Here is a 10,438-nt window from a genome sequence, read left to right as displayed (position 1 = left end):
TGACTTACAGTTTTGCTAGTAATTAAGGCCATAATTCAAAGCAGTATTTTATTCTGTTTCATAAACCAGTGAAGGTTCTGGGCAGCTTTCGGCTCCTTCTGAAACTACAAATACAGGTAGTCCAGTATTTCTTACAGATCTGACCCCAGTCATTTCTTGCTGTCTCAGTTTCCTTACCTATTATAATGTAACCAGAGCTGGAGAGATGGCCTAGTGTTAAGAGCACTCACTGCTCTTCTGAAGGTCCTGAGTTCAGTTGCCAACACCCACATGACAGCTCACAACTATCTGATGCCATCTTCTTTTTAAAAAGAATAGCATCCCGTTCAATTCTAAACTACTCTTGTCTATATGAGAATAAGTATGTAGATCTCGATTGAATTGTTTCTCTCTTGATTTCAGATACCTTGATACAGCCAGAAGGAACCTCAATGAAATCAGGCCCTATTTATTTTATAGGCTGACCTCCATTGTAGTTCTTGATTCTAATACTGTAATATCTTTATTTCTAGATAATATTTTAAATGTCTTCAAATAATGAGTTCTTAATGCAGTAACTTAAGGCAAAACTTTCTTGTAATACATTATAAACTATAGCTGAGGTTATGACTCAGTTTAGAGCACTTGCCTAGCATGCCCCAAACTGTACTGCCACCACCTAAAAAAAGTTAATCTACTTTCTTAAGTGCCTGAGTTTTTCTCTAATTGGTTACATTCAGAGAGTCAGTTACTTTATTGTGACCCTGGAGTAATTAGAAGTGACATTGCTTACCAGACTGGGGTAGTTCAAAATGTTAAGACCAGAAAGTAGCAAGACAAAAGACAGAACTGTGAAAGGAAAACATAAATTATGTGCTGTAGCACTGAAGCTGAAAGAGGGGTCCAACCTTCTGCCCAGTATAGGAAGTTGATCCAGTTCTTTGCATAAATAATTTCCTTTGTTGAGTTGTCATCTTCACAGTATTCTTTTGGACTTTATATGATAAATTAGTGTAAGGGCAACACATTTTTATGTTCATATATATATATATATATATATATATATATATATATATATATTCTTTTGGTATTTTGAAATTAAATGATCAGGAGTTTTAAATAAGTTACCATCAATGTAAATTATAATACCTTCCTATTCTCACATTCTTACTGGTTTCCTGGCATAATTTACTTGAACTGTTTTTGCCTTTTCTTGACTCACTACCCTTTTTAACATATAGTTTGACACCATTGTTAGTCTGTGTCATACCATCTCTTTCAGTAATGAGGCAAGCACTATATTCTATATTCATGCAAAGAAACTGAAGCAAATAAATTAGATAATTTGGCCTCTCCTCACAACTGTTGAAGATAAAATTCTACAGTCCAATTTTGTGTCCACAGCCCAAGTTCTAGACCCTCATACTATTGTTTGAGATGAACTCCCTGTATAAGCCAGGGTGATCTTGAACTCACTGTCTAATCCAAGCTGGCCTCAAACTTTTGATCTTTGTAAGTTCTGGGCTTAAGGTAAAGCTACTACACTTAAACCACTATATTCTAGAGAGAAAAGCAGTCCCTAAAAATCTAGCAAATGGTCCAGTGCTATCAGGAGGCTGTAACATTGCTAGGAGCTGGCTTGATATACCTAGGCCTAGGTATTTTCTAGTTAAGCCAAACAGCATGAGGCAAAGCTACTTCACAATCAGTAATGGTCAAAAAAAAAAAAAAAAAAAAAAAAAAAAAAAGACTACTTTCTAATATTTGAACCTGAACAAGATCATGAATATAATCTAGGTCACCAAATAGAATATGCAAAAGTGAAAGTGACTAATAAGTGCTATGGCTTCTTCACCAGTTAATTTTACTCATTCTAGCCTTTCCTTTTTATAGGTAAAATTTATGAAGATAACAAATCATACAATCACTCACTCCTGCTTCATCACGAAAGTAAGGCAAGAAGGTTCTACTTCCTTAAACTCTCCATCAAAACATCTAACACAATCCTAAATCCTAATAGCCCTGCCTGACATCCTACTGCTGAGATGCCATGTGATTCACTGTGATGTGTGTTCTCCATTTCTCCGATGAGTGATAATCACAGCCTGTACAGCTTGCAGGAATTCTTGGTGATTTCTGGCAAAAGTGTGTTAGCAATTCTTTCTGTGTTATCTGTACCATCTATTTCTATGGAGTGGAAAACATGCTGTTAGGTAGAAAATAGACATGAGTAGTGGAGCTAGGAAGAGTATTCCTAGAAAACAGCCTACAACATCTTCCTGTTTGTACAGCCTAATCCCAAACTACAAGCTTTGTATCATCACAGCCTACACTGCTATGTATGAGCAAGCATCTCCAGGCAACAACTGTTAGCTGTTCTCAATTGTATCCAATTCATCCCAAGCACTGCACATCCAGTGTGAGTTCCCCCAATATAAGGTACCATGTCTGAGTTCAAATGCCACCATTGTGCGGAATCCTTGCAAGGTAAAAAGTATGTGCAGAAGGATGGAGCCAACTACTGCATTACATGCTTTGATGAGCATCGTGCCAACATCTGTGAGGAGTGCCACAAGCGCATAGGTGCGGATTCCAAGGAGGTATGTTATAAGGAGCGCTTCTGGCACAACACCTGCTTCCACTGTTCCAAGTGCCATCAATCCTTGGCTACTGAGACCTTTGTGTCCTGGGACAACAAGATCCTGTGCAACAAGTGTGCCACTCGAGAGGCCTTCCCCAAGTGTAAAGGTTGCCTCAAGGATATTGTGGAAGGAGACCAGAATGTGGAATACAAAGGTATCATCTGGCACAAAACCTGCTTTGTCTGCACCAACTGTAAGGAAGTCATTGGAACCAAAAATTTCTTCCCTAAAGATGAGGGATTCTACTGTGTGGCTTGCTATGACTCCTTATTTACTAAGTATTGTATGAAGTGCCACAAGCCCATCACGTCTGGAGGAGTCAGTTACCAAGATCACCCCTGGCATAATGAGTGCTTTGTATGTGTTTCCTGCTCTAAGGAGCTGAGTGGACAGCGTTTCACTGCTATAGATGACCAGTATTTTTGTGTGGATTGCTACAAGAACCATATAGCCAAGAAGTGTGCTGGGTGCAAGAACCCCATCACCGGGTTTGGTAAAGGCTCCAATGTGGTGGCCCATGAGCAAAATTCCTGGCATGACTACTGCTTCAACTGCAAAACCTGTTCTGTAAATCTGGCCAATAAGCACTTTGTGTTTCATAATGAGCAGGTGTACTGTCCTGACTGTGCCAAGAAGCTATAACTTGGCAAGGGCTCCTATCCTGTAAAATGGCATTTGAACCATGCTCTTTGTCCTTATTGTGTCTGTGCTGCACCAACCATAGGGGGTGAGTAGGCTTTCACCTCTATGAAGCTGCTCCTCTGTCTTTTCTGACATTTTATAGTATTACTCAGCCAAGAACACACAGTGATGTATTAGGATTCAACAACCTTGCAGCAAAAAAATAATAATAATAATTTCTCTGTTGTTGCAATGGAAAAACAAGTTAGATTGATTCTACTGCGTGAGATCAGAAAAGTGCTAACTGTAGAGCCACATGATGTGAGAAACCTAGGCAGTAAACCTTCCACTGAGAAGTTCCAGAAAATAAACATTTTGAACTTAGCCACAATTCTCAGCTGACCTTTTCTATATACTAACATTAGATTGGTCCATATGGATTATTTTCTTCTGCATGTTTCTTATAAATCACAGAAGTACTAATGATGTACCACATAATGTAAGCAAGAAGCATGGGTGTTCCTATTTTAAAATATGGGAAACAAATAGTTTGAAAACTATAAGCTGATCTAAGAAAACAAAATTTTTTCAGAGCATCTTAATAACTGCTTCTAGAAGCTTACAAAACTAACCCTCCTATACTTTTTTAAATTAATATTTTTGTTTAATAGCTAGTGAAATAGTTTGAGTTTGGAAACTTGCATGACAATATCCGAGTATCCTCAGACATCCATGCAGTTTAGAGATTCATTCTGTAGAAGTGACAGACTAAATGGGTAGTCAAAAAATGCAAAGCCATCATCAACATTAATATGACATTTTAAAGTCAAGACACGTTGATCCCTTGTAACAGTTGTTGTCTGCCCTTGGCACAAATATTCAAGAAAACTGCAAAGTTCCTTATGATTATAGGAATTTTTCTTAAGAAGTTAACTGGATCTCTGGGGATATGGGTTGGCTACAATCCTTCATAGGTGATCCTTGGTTACCACCTCCTACTTCTCTGAAATATAGGATTACCCAGCAACTATATTCTCTGTTGTGATATTCCATATATAATGAGACAATGACAAAGTAAATGAAAATGAGAGTACATATCATGTTCTTATAGGAGTGGTTATAGATGCCTATGACACATTTTGTCAGTAGCTTTTATTTACCATTTCAGTGAAGCCTTACAAAAAGCATCAAAAGAAAGAAGGGGGAAAGAACAGCCTCAGCTGTCATCCTAAAGCTTCTATTTTAATGTTTTAAGATTGCTATCACACAAAAAATGTCTTAACAGACAGATGTAAGATCAATCATTAACCTCAAGTCTCAAAAAGAAGGCAACTAAAAAAATATAGCTAGCTCCTGGTAGCTGTGTCTCCTAATGTTGACTTTCTGTGGTTATATGTCCTTTGAGTTGCAAATAGATTGTTCCTGCAATATCAGTGACTGACATATATATATATATATATATATATATATATATATATATATATATATATATATATATATATATATTCCTGCTGCATCATAGACCCACTTATGGTCACTACCTCCCCACCCAACTTTTGTGGGCTTCTCTAGAAGCTAGAGTAGTGTTTCTCAACATATGGGTCAAATGACCCATTTTGCAGAGGTTACCTATAACCTCCAGAAAAACATATTTATATGACAGTTTGTAACAGTAGTAAAATTACATTCATGAAGTAGCAACAAAAATGATTCTATGGCTGTGGGATCACCATAACATGAAGAGCTATACTAAAGGTATTAGGAAGGTTGTGAACCACTGTTCTAGATGATCATGGAAACACTCTGCAAGGAGATCCTGTTGAGCATAACTTGACAGAGAAAGAGAGTCACCTTATGTCTTACATTCTTGTCCTATTGCTGTGATACAAAATTGACAAAAGCAACTTGAAGGAGAAAGGGCTTATTCTAACAGTCAATGGTACATTGTGTCAAGGAAGTAGAGGCAGGAAAAGATTGAAATAGCCAGTCAAATGATTCACAATTGGAAAGCAGAAAATAAACAGTGCTAAGCTTTGCTTTCTCCACTTCACAAGGTCTAGGATCTCCTGCCCAGAGAGTGATCCTAGTCACAGTTAAAATGAACCTCTCTGCATCAATTAATATAAAATACCTTACCCATACCTACAGATATAGATTCTGTCTAGTTGACAGCACTAAGCATTACAATTTACCTCACTGATATGCCACTCACCTCATAAAGATATACAAATGTCTCCTCAAAATCCACCCATTGGGCTGTTATCTGTCCCTATTGGGTACATCTCATTAAACTATCTTTAATGGTAATTTTGACTACACTGCCTTGGCACCCATGTGTCGCAATGTGTGCAACCATCAAGGAGCTATCTGGATTCAAGAATGACACACACACACACACAAACACACACCAGTTAATTTGAATCTGCCTCAAAGGCTAGGCAGTCTAATCCTCTGCCTGGCTAGCATACATTTCCCTCCAGTACTCCTGACTCAACACCTTCTAAGTCTATGTTTTATCTTTGCTGCCTTATTACCTTCTGGGCAGCTCCTGAGTCTTTGCTGACCAAGAGGCTTCTGGACAGTCCTTCCAGGGGCTGCATTCCTTCTCACATTTCGGATGATTTTCCTCCTGTAGCTCTAAATCTGATCTGTCTCCCTCAGAATTATGGCAATTCTCCCCTTTTCACTAGTTCCTACTCCATACAAATCTAAAAGTCCTGCCTCAGTCTACCTGTCCAGCCATTGGCCGTTGGCCCTTTATTGATCAATCAAAAACCAATTGGGAACAAGGCCCTTTAGTGTTTGGTCATGCAGATTCCTGATTTGGGGGGCTGGATTAATTCAAAGCATTAGAACCAAACCCCAGCAACTATCTTGGAACTATATGTTTTGCTTTGATAGATAATCTTATGCTGAAACTTTCTGTGTTAAGTTCTTCAAGAAGACAAGAATCCAGAAACCCCCATAATAATACTTGTTAGCCCTTTCTTACAAAAAGAAACTAAAAAGCACCCATCTGCAGACATCAGATTGTCAGAACTAAGTTAGGTTATTTCATTTTCATGTATTATATATACAGTGACTGTTAAATGACCATTAAAAAAAAGAGTCTAGCAGCTCAGCCCTATTATCCAAACTACCCAGGAGGCTGAGGCAGAAAGGTGGTAAGGTGAAGGCCTACCTGGAATACATAGAATTCAAGTCCATCTTGGTCAATGTAGACTCTATTTTGAAAAATGACTGAGATACAGCTCAGTGGTAGCCTAGCATGTGTAAGATCTTAGGTTCAACTCACAGTATCCCTCCCTGACTACCTCCAAAAAGGAGCTGAGAGTGAGAGCAACAGGAAGCTAAGGCAAGAGGATTGAAAGTTCAAGGCATCCTGAGCGCATAACAAAAACTTGTTTCAACAAAACAAGATAATAAAAAGAAACACATGAGTCTGAAATCATTGAAAAAAATTTTTCTGGGTGCTAGGGATCAAGGTATACCAGGTAAATAATTGGTCATTGAACCACATCCTGAGCCCTGGATATCATCATTTCAAAGAGGAAAAAAAGTACTTAAGCCCATCAACTCAAAGCTTGTATTGTGTACAACAACTTAAAGTAGGCCATAAGTCTAAATGTAAAATTATAAAACTGTTAGAAAAAAATCTAGGTGGTCTTCAGTTAGAAAACTACATTTCAGAACATGAAACGTAATCCATAAAAGTTATAAACATTTGTGTGTGCACATGTTAATATGTATGAGTGCACGTGTGTACATGTGTGTTTCCATGTATATATTTGACATTGTGGAAAGGGCTAACACCAAAAGAAATAAAACAGGTGTTAGTGAGTGTAGAAGCTAGAGATGAAACTCTAGTGTCTTTCCTCAAGTACCATCTACCATGTTCTTTAAGGCTATCTCTGACTTAGAACTTAGTAAATAAGGGTAGTCTGGCTAGGTAGCAAGTCTATTAGTAAGGCTATCTCTCCAGTACTGGGGTTACAAGTATGTGCCACCAGTTCCAGAATTTTTACATAGGTTCTAGGGATTGAACTCAGGTCCTCCTGCTTGAAAAACAGTTTACCAACAGGCTGTCTCCAGGCCCTCTAAATTCAACACACACACACAAAACAACCCTGATCTTAACATGGTACTGCTAAGAAAATGAAAACACGAGTAGCCGATTAGGAGAAAATATTTTCAAAACACATTAAAGTTATATCCAAAGCATATGAAAAATTCTTACCCCTCAAAGCAAAATAATTTTTAGATGAGTGTTTAATTAAATTACCAATAATTAAAGAAGATACATTGGTGGCAAGTAAGTGCAGGGAAATGAAAATCAAAGCCATAATGAGATGTTGAAGAGATGGCTCATTTGATGTTTGCTCGCCATGCAAACATGAGGACCTGAGGTCAGATCCCCAGAACCCCTGTACAAAGCTGCCTTAGCATCAGGAGACAAATGACAGCTGTATTGGTGGTGTGCTTTTGTGACCCCAGGGATGGTATCTCTGGGATAGGCAGATCCCTGGGGCTTAGCTAATCAGTGAAGAGAAATCCAAGAAGATGCCAGAATTAGATCTGTGGCCTCTACATGTGTTTGTGCATACATGCACACATACATACCTTCAATGAAAATCTACTTGGTTATATATATATTTTAGTACAAATGCCATTAGTGGAGAGAGCAACCAAAACACTTAGTAGAAAAGCAAAAATTTGGGGAAAATGGCTTGAGAGTTTGGTTACTTATGAAATTAATAATACACTTACATTATGACCCAGATATTCAACTAGATATCAACCTGAGCAGATATACATATATCTAAAAACAATGACATATTTTATAACAACCTAAAACTAGAAGCACTCTAAGTGCCCTTTAATTAGTGAATATATAAACAGATGTTAGCACATATGTTCAGTGTAATCTACTGAGAACAAACTACACAAAATGAATAGGTACCAGTCTCAGTGAAAGATTTAAGACTAAAAAGCATATGTACAGTATGAGTCCATATATACTCTATGATATTGTTGAAAGGCTGGAACTCCTAGAAAACATTTGTTGACTAGGAAGAAGGGACTGTTGACTAAAGGGGCATGAAAGATTTGAGGAGGCAGTGGAACTATTCTGTTTAATTGTGATATGACTATACAATGTATGTATCTGTCAAAACTATGCCAACAAATCATTTTAATTCATAAATGATACTTCAGTAAACTTGATTTAAAATAGAAAAAGGTGCTGAAGTGAAAAATGGAGTTGAAATAAGGAGAGGCTACTTGGCACCATGAATACTGCGGCTCTTCTAAAAGAAGACAGGACAGGTTCCCTATGCACCTAATGGACAGCCCTTCATGGGAGTATCAGCAATATTGCCACCTTTTAAAATATTCCATTTGCTCTTAGGTTTTGCATAACTGCCCAGAAAATTTGACCACAGTTGGCTACTTTCTGCTCTGAAATGCCCTTTGACAAAAACAAGTAGAGAAATGAACATTACTGTTTGAGTCTGGATTCTACCCTAGCATAATAAACGTAAATTATGCTATACCCTAATTCTGTTACAGAACCTATTTTTCCTGTGGACTACTGAACTTTGTCCTGATTCTTTTTTTGTAATCTTCCTTGTTATTTAAGGAATTGTAGCCTGTGTATCTTGTAACCAGGATAATCTAACCAAAACATGGAGTCCTTTTACATATTTCCCAATCATTTAGCACTAGGTAAAGGACAGCTATTTTAATATTAAAGAGGTTACTCCCTTAAAAAAAGACATGTCCCTCGAGCATTTACAAATTATGTTAAAGGTGATACAAATAAACTGTAAAATGAGGAGTTAAAACTGGGGACTGAGTGTATAGAAGATGCTATGTGAAACTGCAGAGGTAGCAGCTCCAGCTCCTCTTCCTGAGGACTGGGATTCTATTTGCAACATCCCCTACCTAGAGGTCTGTAACCAATTGTGATTCCAGTTCCAGGAGATTTTAGTGCCCTCTTCTGACCTCCAGGGATACCAGGTATGCATGTAGTACATATGCATCTCTCTTAAGGTGTTACTGCTGTGAAGAGACACCATAACCAAGGCAAGTCTTATAAGGACAGCATTTAATTGGGGCTGACTTAAGGTTCAGAGGTTCAGTTCGTTATCATCAAGGCAGGAGCATGGCAGCATCCAGGCAGGCATGATGCAGGAGGAGCTGAGAGTTCTACATCTTCATCTGAAGGCTGCTAGCAGAATACTGGCTTCCAGGCAGCTAGGATGAGGGTCTTAAGCCCATGCCCACAGTGACACACCTACTCCAAGGCCACACCTCCAAATATTACACTCCCTGGGCCAAACATATTCAAACCACTACAGCATCCATGTGGGCAAAACACCCTTACATTTTTTTTTTAAATCCTTTCAAAGATAGAGGGTTTGAGGAGATTTCTCAGTCTGAAAGATGCTTACCTTGCAAGCATAAGGACCCAAGTGCAGGCCCTAGAGCTAACTTCTGTTTTTAAAAGCCAGATCTGTTGTCTGTTGGGTGTGTGTGTGTGTGTGTGTGTGTGTGTGTGTGTGTTTATAATTACAGTGCTGGAGTATCAGAGATAGACTGATTCTTGGAGTTCTTTGGCAGTTCCAGGCCAGTATGGAAAGAAAGAAAGAAAGAAAGGAAAAGAAAAAAGAGAAAAGAAAAGAAAGAAAAGAGAAAGAGAAACAAGACAATCTCCTGGGAAATGACATCCATCTATCTAAGTTCGTCATCTGGCCTGTACTTACATAAAGATATAGCTATGGATCTGAGCTGGAAAAAATATCTGGATGAAAATGTACTTAAAAATTTTAAGGCACATTTTATGATGCACTGCAGATTTTTCTCAACCTTTCCATCCAATTGCTGCCACCTCCAGCCTTCACAGCACCTTTTCGTACGAATAAAGTGTACGTTTATAGTTTCCAAAACATACTTTTATTAAACGATTACAGTTATTTGACTACAGTCAAACATTTGAGATGTTTTGTTGACAATTTAACATTATTGAAATTCCTTATCCTCAAGGACAAGAAATTGTGAAAGAGAGATTATGAAACTTTAAAATAATATCTTCATAACTCTCTGAGTGTGGGAAAAGCAGCTATTGGTGCTTCTTCCTTGGTTTTACAAAAACTCTGAAAAATTGGCTTTTTAAACTAAAGGTGGGGGGAATTATA

General features: G+C 38.0%; 1 protein-coding gene across 7 annotated transcripts in view; it reads left to right on the top strand.

Moving 5' to 3' along the window:
• LOC143435990 (four and a half LIM domains protein 1-like) overlaps positions 1–4,608 on the top strand; it is a 29,297-nt gene extending 24,689 nt beyond the window's left edge. For 5 of the 7 annotated variants that reach the window (XM_076919794.1, XM_076919795.1, XM_076919799.1 and 2 more), the window contains one exon: positions 1,873–4,346. In XM_076919794.1, coding sequence (XP_076775909.1) covers positions 2,424–3,263 — 840 coding nt within the window. In that variant the 5' untranslated portion in view covers positions 1,873–2,423 and the 3' untranslated portion in view covers positions 3,264–4,346. Of the gene's footprint in view, positions 1–58; positions 117–1,872 lie in introns of those variants that run through there. The other 2 variants (XM_076919800.1, XM_076919796.1) reach the window with 2 other exon arrangements.
• The last annotated feature ends 5,830 nt before the right edge of the window (positions 4,609–10,438 follow it).

Source organism: Arvicanthis niloticus, chromosome 22, assembly GCF_011762505.2.
Source record: "Arvicanthis niloticus isolate mArvNil1 chromosome 22, mArvNil1.pat.X, whole genome shotgun sequence".
NCBI lineage: Eukaryota > Metazoa > Chordata > Mammalia > Rodentia > Muridae > Arvicanthis > Arvicanthis niloticus.
Note: the sequence above shows the minus strand (reverse complement) of the source record. Positions and strands in the feature narration are given on the sequence as shown.